Genomic DNA, 13,176 nt, shown 5'->3' on the forward strand with positions numbered 1-13,176 from the left:
CGATTATTGATTGACATGATTTATTCTAAAAGTCCGTGATAAATATTCAGATGAGTATTGATTATCAATAATTTTAAAATTTCTTCATCTCTCTGTCGTCCGTAATATTTTTTATTTTCTAAACATACACAAAACATGAAAACAAATCCGAAGTCGTAATATCGCAAAGTCGCGAACGCAAATCACAATGTCAAAATGAAAGAAACAAATTGTCAAAATGTTTGTTTTGTAATCTAAATCTAAACTGAACAAATAAATACTTTAAATTTAAAATAAATCTATGCATTAATCAGACACAATGTCTTGTAATTATGCCGACGGATTATCTCCGTATGAGAATAAAGGAATCCTAGGAGTTCCAGAGGTATGTATCAAACATGATAGTAATTAATTCGTTAGTTAGTTGATCATTTTGCGATTAAATTGTGTTAAAAAATTATAATTTGATAGTTTTATGTTGATTTTAATTTCCAGAAATTCGACTCGTTGGAGAAGTTTAACAAAAAGTGCGAACTTTTAGCTCAATTAATAGATCAAGCAAAGCATGTGGTGGTACATACAGGGGCCGGCATCAGTACTTCAGCGGGAATACCAGATTTTAGGTGAATATTTAAGTAGCTACTTAAATTACAAGTGAAGTTTCATTCATGAAAATGTGTAATTTGAAATATTACTATTTCTTTAAAGCATAATTTACTCATTAACTAAGTAGTATAATAACAATTCTTGCAACTACTGAAGAGGTAGTCTTATATGTCTTATATTTTTTAAAGAGTAACGAATGTAGTTTCTTCCTCGTTTTTGCTCATTTGAAGCTACACTTTGAAACAAGCACCTAGCTTCACTGATAGACAGACAGACTATTATATTTTTTCTTTAATTGTTTTTATTTCAAAAGTACCTATTTATGGTTTAACTAGCAAACCCAGCGAACTCCGTTTCGCCACCAATGATTTTCCCTGTTTTTCTGCTTTTCCTGAATTTTCTTTGCTACAAACCTCACGGAGCCCGAGACCTTTCCAACGAATGCAAAACCGTGGAAATCGGTTCGTGCGTTCTGGAGTTATAGCGTCAGGAAGGAAAACCCGACTTATATTTTTATATAATAGATTGGAATAAATGATTTGCCTTTGACTTTGATTCACAAACTTTTCCAGAGGCCCCAATGGAGTGTGGACATTAGAAAAAGAAGGTAAAAGACCAACAACAAACATTTCCTTTGCTGATGCGGTGCCAACCAAGACACACATGATTCTCAAGAAGCTGGTAGAATGTAACAAAGTACATTATATAGTCAGCCAGAACATTGATGGTCTGCATCTTAAGTCTGGTCTCTCTAGGAAGCATCTGGCTGAGCTACATGGCAACATGTTCATTGATGAATGTAATTTGTGTAAAAGGTTTGTGTAATTTTAAAGAAAAATTTACTTTAAGCGAGAGTATGTAAGATTCAAAGTCTTTACTAGGATGAAAGCTTACATTTTTGTTCAGAATCAACACAAAATCGTGGTTCGTTTAATTTACTTTATTCCAAATAAGGGCTACCATGTTTTTACCCACCAGGTGGTGCTAGTATATCCTAGTTCTTCGTCCAATAGGGAATAACTAGTATCACACCATTGGACATCAAATTTTTGACTAGCTACATTCATTGGAAATAAAGACTTTTTAGCACCATCTGCTAGCAACAAAAACGGTAGGCACCATTACCACCGCATTACATCAATTTACTAAATAAACTTTTAAATTATAAAATCACTATCACACAACATCAACATGTTTTCTCATCTTTCAGGCAATTTGTGCGAAGTAGTCCAGTTGAGACAGTGGGTAAGAAGTGCAGTGGAGTGCCATGTGCAGCAGAACATGTGACAGGCAGACCATGCAGGGGACGACTGTATGATGGAGTTCTGGACTGGGAACATAGCCTGCCGGAGAATGATCTCACCATGGCGGAATGGCATTCTAGGTAAATGGGATACTTTCTACTTCTTGATAGGGATTTAAAATAAATATTTATTTATTATGTAAAAGTATATTTAAATATTTACTTTATTAGGTACATTATAATTATTTAAAATAATACAGTCTTGTATATAAGTTATCAACTTTGTGCCCTTTCTAATAGGATTTTTATTTGTGTTTCAGTATTGCAGACTTGAGTATATGCTTAGGAACAACTCTTCAAATAGTACCCAGTGGCAATTTACCTTTGGAGACTGTGAAATATGATGGGAAACTAGTCATTTGTAATTTACAGCCTACAAAACATGTGAGTACTCAACTATTTTGCCCAAACCGTAGCTGTGGCTGGCTAGGAATGGCGTGGTTTTTAGTCAGTAAGAGTCTGACATTCCCCTTTGACACTCTAGGCGGAAGAATGGGACGATATCCTAAAAAACTACAATTTTAGAAGTCTCTTTTTATTTTTGAATTACATCCTATATAACCTTGAATAATACTTTAAACATTTTAACTAAAAAACACAATGTTTTCTTCAATCCTAGACCTACATCACTTCATCATGTTCTCAATTAAATAACAAACCCATTTCTTTCCAGGATAACAAAGCAGACCTCATAATCAACTACTATGTAGATGATGTACTAGAAAAAGTAATGAACATACTCAACATAGATATACCGACTTACAATGAAGATGACAACCCTATAAAAAGGGCTGACACTGCAATCATAGACTGGACAATCGATAGACGCGACGTACTAGCACTAGAGAAAAAATACAAAGCAAAATGCAAAGGGGTAAAGAAAAAAAGGATTTTAATTAAAAATAAACGCAATAGTACTGAGATTACTTCGGAAAATGGTGTCAGTGATGATAAAACGAAAATAATTAAGTTAGATGTTAAGGAAGAGCAAAATGGTGATTTAGAAGTTAAGCCTGAACCTGAAGATGTAAGTTTAAATGGCCAGAGTGCTGAGGAATAAAGAAAAATACCGAACACTACCAAAGTACTTGGTTTACGTATATACTCTATGAATACTTACCGTAAACGGGTAGATAGAATTCAAGGGGTAAATAGATATAGAAGAGGGGTGAATAAATGTTGGGATTTTTTTTTACATCTGTTCACCCCATTATTGTGTCTATTCACCCTGTTTTACCCTTATAGATAGGACAAAGATGTAAATTGAATAGCTAAATAAGTGAAAATCCACAAATAATTTTAAAATAAGGATGATTTGATGTTTTTACAATGAAGGATGGATTTCTTAGTTTACAGAATTGGAGCATGTTTAACTTAAACCAATTTTTTATTCTCAATACTTAAGTACAAAGCCATTCCACTATATTTTATTTATTTTTAATGTTGAAACAATGGACCTAAGTGAACAAAATATATGTATGAACAATGCCTATAATACTACCATTTATTATTTTTGTAAGAAATGAAACACATTGATTATAATAAAATAAATATTTTTTTTTTTTTTTTTTTTTTTCTCTGTGTTCATTTGCGATCAGTCACCGACTATGAGCAAATTTGTTAAGCGCGTTGTAGAATGCCGAGTGTGCCTCCCAGCGGAGACAGCTACTCATTATAGACAACTAGACCTGGTCTGGTCCTAGGATCAAGTGCCGTTTTAATCGGGTTTTATGCCTGGCATGTATTAACTGGACTGCTAGATTATTTGGATGATGTTCCAGCCTCCTTTTGTATGTCTCAGTATTGTGTAGGATTTCTTCCTTTACAGTGCTGATTTGCAGGTTCCCGTGTATCTCAGCATTTGTCACAAACCATGGTACACTTGTTATCGATCTTAGAATAACATTTTGTAGTCGCTGTAGGATGTTTATATTGGAGTCGCTTGCGCTTCCCCACAATTGGACACCATACATCCAGCTTGGTCTCAGTATGCTTTTGTAGATCAGGAGTTTATTATCTACAGAGAGTTTGGAGTTTCGTCCCATTAACCAATACAGGTTTTTGTAGCGGATGTTAAGCTCATCTCTTTTACTTTTTATGTGGTTCTTCCAAGTCATTCGACGGTCCAAATGCATACCGAGGTATCGTACGCTGTCGCTATGGGTTAAGTTGTTGCTGTCGAGAGTGACTGGTGGGCAGTTACCGCGTTTCAGGGTAAATGTTACATGCACCGATTTGTTGGCACTAGCTTTTATCCTCCATTTATTTAACCAGATGCTAATCTCATCAAGACCCTTTTGTAGCGTTTCCGACGCAGCAACTGGATCTCTATTCCTGGCTAGAATGGCTGTGTCATCAGCGTATGTGGCGGTTATTGCTCCTGGTACTTCTGGTAGATCCGCTGTATATATAGTGTACAACAGCGGACCAAGAATAGACCCTTGGGGGACACCAGCACCGATGCCATGAAACGACGATGTGGAACTACCCTCTTTGACTTGGAACATTCTTTGTGACAAGTACGACGCCAGTAGTAGGTAGTAGCTATGAGGAATACTACGTTTGATTTTATAGAGCAACCCACTGTGCCAGACTCTGTCAAATGCTTGCTGGATGTCAAGAAATGCCGATGAGCAGTATTCCTTCTCCTCAAACGCATTCCTTATCTCATTGCAGACTCGGTGTACTTGTTCGATTGTGGAATGTTGTTGTCTGAATCCAAACTGATGATCTGGTATTGTGTGATTGCTAGCAAGTATGGGCAATATTTTCTCAAACAACTTGGATAGGATGGGCAACAAGCTGATCGGCCGATACGAGGTAACTTCATGAGCTGGTTTTCCCAGCTTGTGGATCATTATTATTTGAGAAATTTTCCACAGACGTGGAAAATACTGCACACGCAGGATGCCATTAAAGAGAGTTGTTAAAAAGGTTACTGCTTTTTTTGGTAGTTCTCTTAGTATCTCCTTTGTTATCAAGTCGAAACCGGGCGCCTTTTTGTCCTTAAGACTCTTTATTATTCTCGACACCTCCGGAGTTGTAGTTGGTTTTGGTGGTAAGTCCAGCTGCAACGGTTGGCAGAGGGTATCCTCAACGCTCCTTTCAAAATCAACATCGCTACTTTCATTGGGAGTAAATACTTTAGCGAGATGATCGGCAAAAGCGTTTGCTTTCTGCTGTTGCGTTCTTGCCCACGCATTCAAAGACGATCTTATAGGCGGTTTTGGTACTTGAGGTTGGTCCAATGTCCTCGTAAATTTCCAGAGCTAATAGTTTGTGGTTGCAGTGGGTGTCAGTGACTCTAGCTTTGACTGCAAGGTTTCCTCAAGAGTACGTCTTATCTCGACCTTAAGATTTGCAGACGCTTTATTCAGAGCAGTTTTGTCCATTGGATGCCTTGTCAGATGCCAAACTCTTCTCAGACGACGTTTCTCAAGGATCTGTTGCTTAATTTGAAAGGGTTGATTTGTGGAGACATTATTATTTTTCAGTTCAGGAGTACATTTCCAGCAAGCTTCCTGTATGAGAGATGTTATATACTTGGCAGCTTCCTCGATATTGTCTGGTGTTTTAAGTGCCACGTTTAGCTGGATATTTGCCTCAATGTACTCACGGAATGCCTGCCAGTCTGTTCGTTTATTGCTGAGTGTGACTTGTGTCTCATATTCTATCTGTGTTGTACTGGCTGTAAGGAACACTGGCGTGTGGTCAGAAGAACTGTCAAGACAGGACTCAGCTTTAAAATAATGCCTCGAGAGCCCACCTACAATAAAGAAGTCTAGGAGGTCAGGCACCTTGTTTGGATCTGTAGGCCAATAAGTCGGTTCAGAAGCCGATATTGCAGTCAAGTGGTTACTGTCAATGCTGTTCTTTAACTGGCGGCCTCTGGTTGTAATAAGCCTAGATCCCCAATGGCTGTGCTTAGCGTTCCAGTCGCCACCGGCAAGAAATCGTTGTCCAAGAGTCGCGAAGTACTGGTTGAACATAAGCTGGTCTATTTTGTGTTTGGGCGGACATTAGATAGAAGATAAGTTGAAATATCCACACTTGTCCGTAACAGCGACTGTTGTAGCTTGAAGGTAATCAGCTTTAAATTCGGGCATTAAGTGGCGTTTTATGGACTTTCGAATTATAACAGCTGTCCCCGCATGTCCGGTTCCATCTGAGTGGTTTGTAAGATATGTGTGGCAACCGTCAAATTTGATGTTACTGGAACTGGTACAGTGTGTTTCCGAGACAAGAACTATATCAAGCTTATGTTTATTTATTAGTATTTGCATTTCATCTCTATTTGGCGCAAGACCATTTATGTTCCAAGTTGCTATCTTTAAGGCATTCATTTTGTCATCTTGTTGATTAGGGTTGTCAAGAGACCTATCATGGTGCTCATTTGTTGGAAGAGTAGATCGAATTTTTCTGATTGTTTTAAGAGTATTTTTTCTATAGAATTACTCAATAAGTAATCCTGTTGGTTGTCAGAAGAATCTCTTCGGATTCTTACAGCCTTCAATTTTTCTGAGTATAATTCCTTGCCAACATTTTCTTTGCCAGGTTGGTTAGTCTTTGTCTCTGTGGGTGTTGTCACTTTTGTGCTCTGTTTGTCTATTTGTGTTCTATGAGTGGGTCTGGATGTTTTACGCGATAAAATTTCTCTATAGACTTCACAACCTTTATAATTGGCTGGATGAGGTCCCTGGCACAATGCGCACATAGCGGGAGTGTTTCGATCGACCTTTGGACACTCCGATGTTTTGTGGGACTGAGCGCATTTTACACATCGATAGGGCCTCATACAATAATTTTTTGTATGCCCATACTGCTGGCATCTTTGGCACTGTACTATGGACTTTTTCTTTCTGGGATCTTCTATGACAACAGCTTGGTGGTAAATGTATTTTATTTCTTTACAGGCCTTATTATTTGGACCTAGCATCAGATTGACAAAGAAAGTAAAAGTTGGCTTTTTGTCAGAGCCATATTTAGAATTTATGATTTCGCCTACAACGACATTGCCAGTTAATTCGATTTCCTCTTTTATTGCACTAGGTGGTGTAGAGTGATGTAAGTTTCTAATGACAATTCTATAGCACCTGTCTTCTTTTGTATTAAACGTATGGCCAATTAAATGATGTTCCCGTACTAGTTTAATTAACTTTTTATAGGTTTCAATTGTTGCACTGCTAACTCGTATTTGATTTTGATTAACTACCTTGTAGGTGAAGTCATTTTGTTCGGTAGCAGTTCTCAATAATTCTGTGAGTTTGTTAACATCTTTAACTCCATAGAGTACTATTGGGGGCGGTTTCGATGGCTTTTTTTGTTCAACAGCGTCATCACTGCCAGTTAGGTCGATATGAAGATCTTTAAACCTATTTGAGGTTGATATTTCAGGTGAACTATCAGACAATTTCTTTCTTTTTGCACCTCTTGTTGTGGGTATTTGTTGCCAATCTGGAGGCTGTGTACTGATGTTGCTATCACCAGTAAACGTAACTTGGCTGGTCTGGGGTGGCACAGTAGCGGCAGTATCATTTGCTTTGTTTCCCAATGAAGCGCTTCTTGGTCTCGCCATAAACAAGGCAGGATGAAATGCTTGCTGTATAAATTTTTTCTTTGAAGTACCATTATCTGCTTTAGAAGCCTGGTTATTTGCTCCTGGACAGTCTTCAGTATCAGGTTTCTCAGGTTGAGAGGAAATATGTTTATGTTTGTTATTTTCCATAGTATTCCCACGAGTAGGGTCGATTTAAACAGGTCACACATGGGGTAATGCCCATTCCCATGTGAAGGCACTATACAACAATGTGAGCCGGGTCCATTGAGGTTGGTGTTCGGAACTGGATTCCCTCCAGCCATTCATCCTTTCGGCACAGTCCTCACCTTAGGATTGGGGTTATTTATTATTGAGGTTGTCTTCCTCTTGGTTCAGGCAATTAAGCCAAGACCACCAGCCTCGCGAAACATGACCGCAAGAGCCGGGTTGTTGGGGTCATTTCCTACCTTCAACAAGGACAAGCTTGTTAGGCTTGCTTGATCGGGTTATTTACCGCCGCCCAAGACTCGGCGTTGTCACTCATTTTGCACCACCCGGGGGACACGTGTAGGGTGGGCCTAGGAGAAGATGGTAAATCCTACGGACGCGAGCAACCTGATCCCCCACATAATTTATTTATAAAAAATATTTTTTTTATTTTATTTACAAAATAATGTTACTCTTTGGCAATATAGGAATGTAATGAAATCTCAAAGATATGTACAAACAATAATTTTATAAAAAAAAATACTAATGCAGTGTCATTAATGCCCATATTTGTATAAAAATATAAAATATTTGAACATGAATCTCAACATACATAGGTAAAATTTATTTCAATAAATAACCCCATAATAGTAAAACACAATTTTCACAAAATAAAAATTAAATACATACCTGGATAGATTTTTAAAAACCTATTTTTTTTCACTAAGCTCTAAAACTGACTACAAAAATATAGTACAACATTTGAAGATATATTATTTTTAAAATGTTTCCTATTTATTTTAAATTTAAGTACCTACCTACCTATGCCTCAACTTAGCATAATATAAAGGTACTTTGAAATGCAAGTAGGGTGACTAGTGGCAATATTAAGTTATCAACTTGGTCTATTTTGGCTTCCACCACTCCTGACACTGCCGCCGCAACCGCCACACGAATCATGGCATTATTCACGCTCAATAGACCTGCAAATAAATTCTTATTATTATTATAAAGGAATACTAAAAAGAACTGTAAGTTTAATATTTTTAGTGCAAGTATGACTTCTTTATACTGAAGTGATATATGACAGGTACCAATGAGCAATAAGGTCTGTGTTCAGTTTACATTAACAGCCTATTAGTGGCCACTGCTAACCAAAGCCTCTTCTCGCATGGATGATGTTTGAGCATTAGCCACTGCGCTTGCTAAATACGAGTTGGCGATTTCAAACTTGTAATTAAAAAAATTATAAGCCTAGGTTTCCTTACGCTGTTTTCCTTCACCGTCTGTCAGTGGTGTCTAAATAATCTTAGAAAGTTGATATACCTAGGAAAAAGTCAAATTGGTATTTGGCGCTGATAGGTTTCGAGTCCACACCCTCAAAACCTTTAGTTCACGAAACTGGTAAAATATGAATTATCATCATCAGCCAGAAGAAGTTTAATGTCCCACAAAGGCCTCCCCCTTAATCCTCCATATCAACAACTCGCTATTTGCACCCTTGCATTGCACTTAGACAAAAGTTGATGCAAATTATAGTCATACATACCAAAAATTTGTATCGTGTGCATCAATGCAACTTGAGATAGAATATTGAACACTGTGCCTTCATATGTCTTAGGTCCAGCTGAAAGCAAAATTATTTTTAAGACATTTAACAACAGAACATACAAATGAAATTGGATACTGGAATAAATACTGGCGATAAGAATTTCAGATATTTTAAGTAAAAATTGTGTTAAAATTGAGAAACAACTTCGTTCGTTGGTATATTCTGGGGTGAGTGATAACACGATTGCCAAGGAGTTTGATAACTTCATTGTGTACAGTGCGTGAGAACACGATTCTAAGGCAAGGAGTTCAATTCCTTCATATCGTACAGTGTTACCATAGGCTTAAAAATATTTGCATAATAATATTTAGTGGACATATTAGTATTATTTGTAGTCATGTTTTATCATGAAGTAATAACATAAACAACTTACTTCCCCACTTGTTCATCCCGAACTTGGAACCGAACCAACTAGCAGCCGTGTCTCCGATTCCTATGGACAACACTCCGCTGAGCAGTTCCAGCTCATACCCTGGGTGTTCTGGAACCAATATCAGTGGACAAGCCAGTCCTACGTATAGGTAGATTGGAGTCATTGCGAAACTGCCCACATCCTGGAACGAATCATCGGAAATAATGCTGTGGCAAAGCAAAGGATATTCATTCGTATTTTCAAAATTCTCTTTAACTGCAAATCTGATGCACAGAAGATAGGTATAATTTTAATTTGTTCTCTCAGGATAATAGTTTAAAATACAACTTACAAAAAGATTGGGACATTATATTTTCGACTTTATTTCAAAGCAAATTAAGTTGAAAATCGATTGAGAAAAAATGCTACATACCTTTTCATCACTATACACATTGAATGCAGCCTGAAGTGATGATGAAATCGGATCTATACCAGATTTCCTGAGTGCCTGCAACATAACATAATAACATAATATAATAACATAATAAGAAAACATTGATATCAAATATATCCAGATTTTAGACTGCTGTTATTTGAATTTAGGTACTGACTTTTTTTTAAATGTTGCCATTTTAGACACAAAAAGAATTGATTCGTAGGGTAATGGAACCCGCGGTGTGTAGCTCAGAATCTAAAAAGTATTTTTATTACATATCACGACGGTGGCAAGAAGGCATACGGCCCATCTGATGGTAAGTGGTTACCATGGCCTATGAACGCTTGCAACACTTGGGGCATTACATGCGCAGGTATGATTATTTCAAGTAACTTAACATATTCGTTTTTAAACTGACATGGTCACTAATACTAACATTAGAACTTGAGACGGAATTTTTTTTTTTAAATATCGGAAACTCATAAAAATTGATAAACATGATAAAAATCCTGTCTCAAGTTCTAATGTTACTTTACCTAGTTTCTAATACTTTACCTCAAGTAATATAACAAGCCCAAGTCCGACTCCTGCAGCTAACGTCATGAGCCGTATATTGTACAATATCCCAGACAGGAAGACCAACGACCCAAGTATATGGAATGACTTGCGAGTAATGGTGTTGGCTTTCACGTTGAGATGAGTTCGGACCATTATCACAAAGACTGCCACAAAGGCACAGCCAACCCAGAATATGAATAATTTTATCTGGAAATATAATTACACTGTAAATATGGGTTACAATAAGGATATAGTTCTATAAATCAATTAAGTGTACATTCTATGAGCCACCTTTGCTATGAGTAAAGGACTGAAGTTATAGAACCTGTACCCGTAAGTGACAAATATTTTTCATGGAATATATTCAATATATGTCATTATTTAGCACCAGGGGTGTCTCTTTATTATACACAGTAAAGTAAACATTATTGTCTACTCCTACAGTACAGAAAATAGAACTGTAAATGCATGCATTAGACCTACTCAACTCCATAGTTTAATTAAAATGAATTACATAATAATTAATATATAAACTAAATATGAATAAATTATTTACAATTCACAAATAAAAAGAAATAAAAGCTGAAAACTAGTTTTGAGAAAAATATTCAAATACTCACTCTATCCATGTCCAGAAGCACATACTCAGCTAATCTAACTAAGCAATCAAGTCCGAGTTTAACATGTAAGACCATCAACGCATAAGTTGCAGCCACACTGATTATGTAAACAAAAACGGCCATAGTTTTTTGACTGTCGTCCAAAATACATATTGCTGCAACAATAATTCCCACGCTTGATAAAACTGTCTGAAAATAAGTAGAATAGTTGTTTGTGCTAGGTAGAGAGAGAATTGATTTTGAATTCTTCGTTAGTAGTAATAAGGGTGAGAATTGCGTGGGAAAGTTTTTAAGTTTCTTTGTGATTTGTGTGCATAGTGGTGGTCACATCCATTGAGATCCATTTAAATGTTACTAATATAAGTAAAAGTAAAATTTACTGAGTTCTCGATTAAGTTCAAGTTTAACCAGCAGGCTTTACTTTTTATGGCATGAGATTGTTATTTTACACAATCTATATCTTTTAACATCTCTTATTGACCACGAAAATAATCTAGAATTCATAGGCGTAGCCAGGTTTTAGTATCGGATCCTTCATTCATGAGAATGTATATTAATATAACCAGTTACTAGCTACTTCAATCTTAACTTTTCGGGAGGGGTTTGAACGAAGAGTATACTTACAAAGATAACGCTATTAATTAATTTCATTTCAGCATCGTCTTCTGCTGTGACGTTGTAAAAGTATTTACAAAGGGATGCTACACAAAAAAGCACTATACTCTGTGTGACTACCATGGCTTCTCCTATGGTAAATGTTTTAGGGTACACCGTGAGGGATATTCTCAAGAGGGCACTGTATGACATCACTGCAACCATTGACCATCCCAGAGAGAACATTAAATCTGAAAACAAACATCTTTCTGAATAGGGATAACGACAGGGTATATAAATTAAAAATCTATTTAGTTCATCAGTTAGATAATGAAAAAATATTATAACAATACCTAGCTAAAACCAATCAGAGTTAGGAATGGGAGTGTATATGTCATTTCTACATATAAAACATACCTAAAAGTAATGTCATGCGATATTTCAAATCGATATATCTTTGAAAGTATTTATTTCCATAAGAAAATAAGAAATATATGTTTAATATTTTAAATATTTTAAATAATCTACAAGACAGGCATTGAAATAAAAATGAGTTGTCTATCCCATTGAAATTTAGGATATTGTAACTTTGTTTTAAGGAAGGAGGTTTTTTTTATTATTTACCTTGTCCTTGCACTGCATACAACAATAATGCCGAAACCAGAGTAGATGCTGTACATCCTCCATAAATATTATCTTTGAACACCAAGCAAGAAACAGAAACAAATATAATAAAAAGAAAACTGTAGGCTACTAGTCCTATCGATAGGTAAGCCATTAAAATGTATAATTCAGAGACATTGCACAGTATTGAATATAATACAAGTACTGTCGGTAAAAGTACACAACTCCATAGTCCATTTGTACTTGTGGGCCTGGAACAACGTGTTAAACATTGTATAATATATTCATAATAATATCCTCTTAAAGTAACTTCAATAAATGTAAACAACCGGATCTAAAATAATGTTCAAAGTTCAATTTACCTTGTAACAATATTACCGTCTTTTAAATTTTTCGCTATTTGATCATCAATAGACGTAACAATACGATATACTTTTGTATCAAATTCTTTAAATAATCCTTTAATAATTGATTTTCGTCTAAAGTCCATTTTTCTTAAATTTGATTTCTAAAGCCAAACTATTTCAAAGTTTGTGTTTCATCGTCAAACAACGTCAACAACAATGATCAAATTGTGACAGCTTGACAGTTGACAGTAAATCTGGTGTTACCAGTAGTTACTACTAAACTGTTACTATCTACGATTCAACTATAATCGACTAAATGATACGCAGGGAAGAGATTAGAGATGAACACATTTTATTTTTGGTATACTGGCAGGAGAGGTTTTAACTGTCAAGTGTTAAAGC

At 36.1% G+C, this 13,176-nt stretch overlaps 2 protein-coding genes across 2 annotated transcripts; one reads left to right on the forward strand and one right to left on the reverse strand.

Annotated features, from left to right (window-relative positions):
* The first annotated feature begins 186 nt into the window (after nucleotides 1-186).
* Nucleotides 187-3,449, forward strand: LOC118274203 (NAD-dependent protein deacetylase Sirt6). The gene is made up of 6 exons (XM_035591637.2): nucleotides 187-364; nucleotides 475-602; nucleotides 1,158-1,400; nucleotides 1,796-1,969; nucleotides 2,149-2,272; nucleotides 2,562-3,449. The coding sequence occupies exons 1-6, from the start codon at nucleotides 299-301 to the stop codon at nucleotides 2,946-2,948; spliced, it is 1,122 nt and encodes a 373-aa protein (XP_035447530.2). The 5' UTR covers nucleotides 187-298; the 3' UTR covers nucleotides 2,949-3,449.
* Nucleotides 3,450-8,235: 4,786 nt separating this feature from the next.
* LOC118274202 (dolichol kinase) lies at nucleotides 8,236-12,984 on the reverse strand. Its single transcript, XM_035591636.2, has 9 exons — nucleotides 12,790-12,984; nucleotides 12,428-12,678; nucleotides 11,834-12,054; nucleotides 11,210-11,398; nucleotides 10,587-10,796; nucleotides 10,029-10,103; nucleotides 9,617-9,797; nucleotides 9,181-9,258; nucleotides 8,236-8,614 (listed from the first exon to the last, which is right to left on the reverse strand). The coding sequence occupies exons 1-9, from the start codon at nucleotides 12,915-12,917 to the stop codon at nucleotides 8,466-8,468; spliced, it is 1,482 nt and encodes a 493-aa protein (XP_035447529.2). The 5' UTR covers nucleotides 12,918-12,984; the 3' UTR covers nucleotides 8,236-8,465.
* Between the last annotated feature and the right edge of the window lie 192 nt (nucleotides 12,985-13,176).

The sequence above is a fragment of the Spodoptera frugiperda genome, chromosome 3 (assembly GCF_023101765.2).
Source record: "Spodoptera frugiperda isolate SF20-4 chromosome 3, AGI-APGP_CSIRO_Sfru_2.0, whole genome shotgun sequence".
Lineage (NCBI taxonomy): Eukaryota > Metazoa > Arthropoda > Insecta > Lepidoptera > Noctuidae > Spodoptera > Spodoptera frugiperda.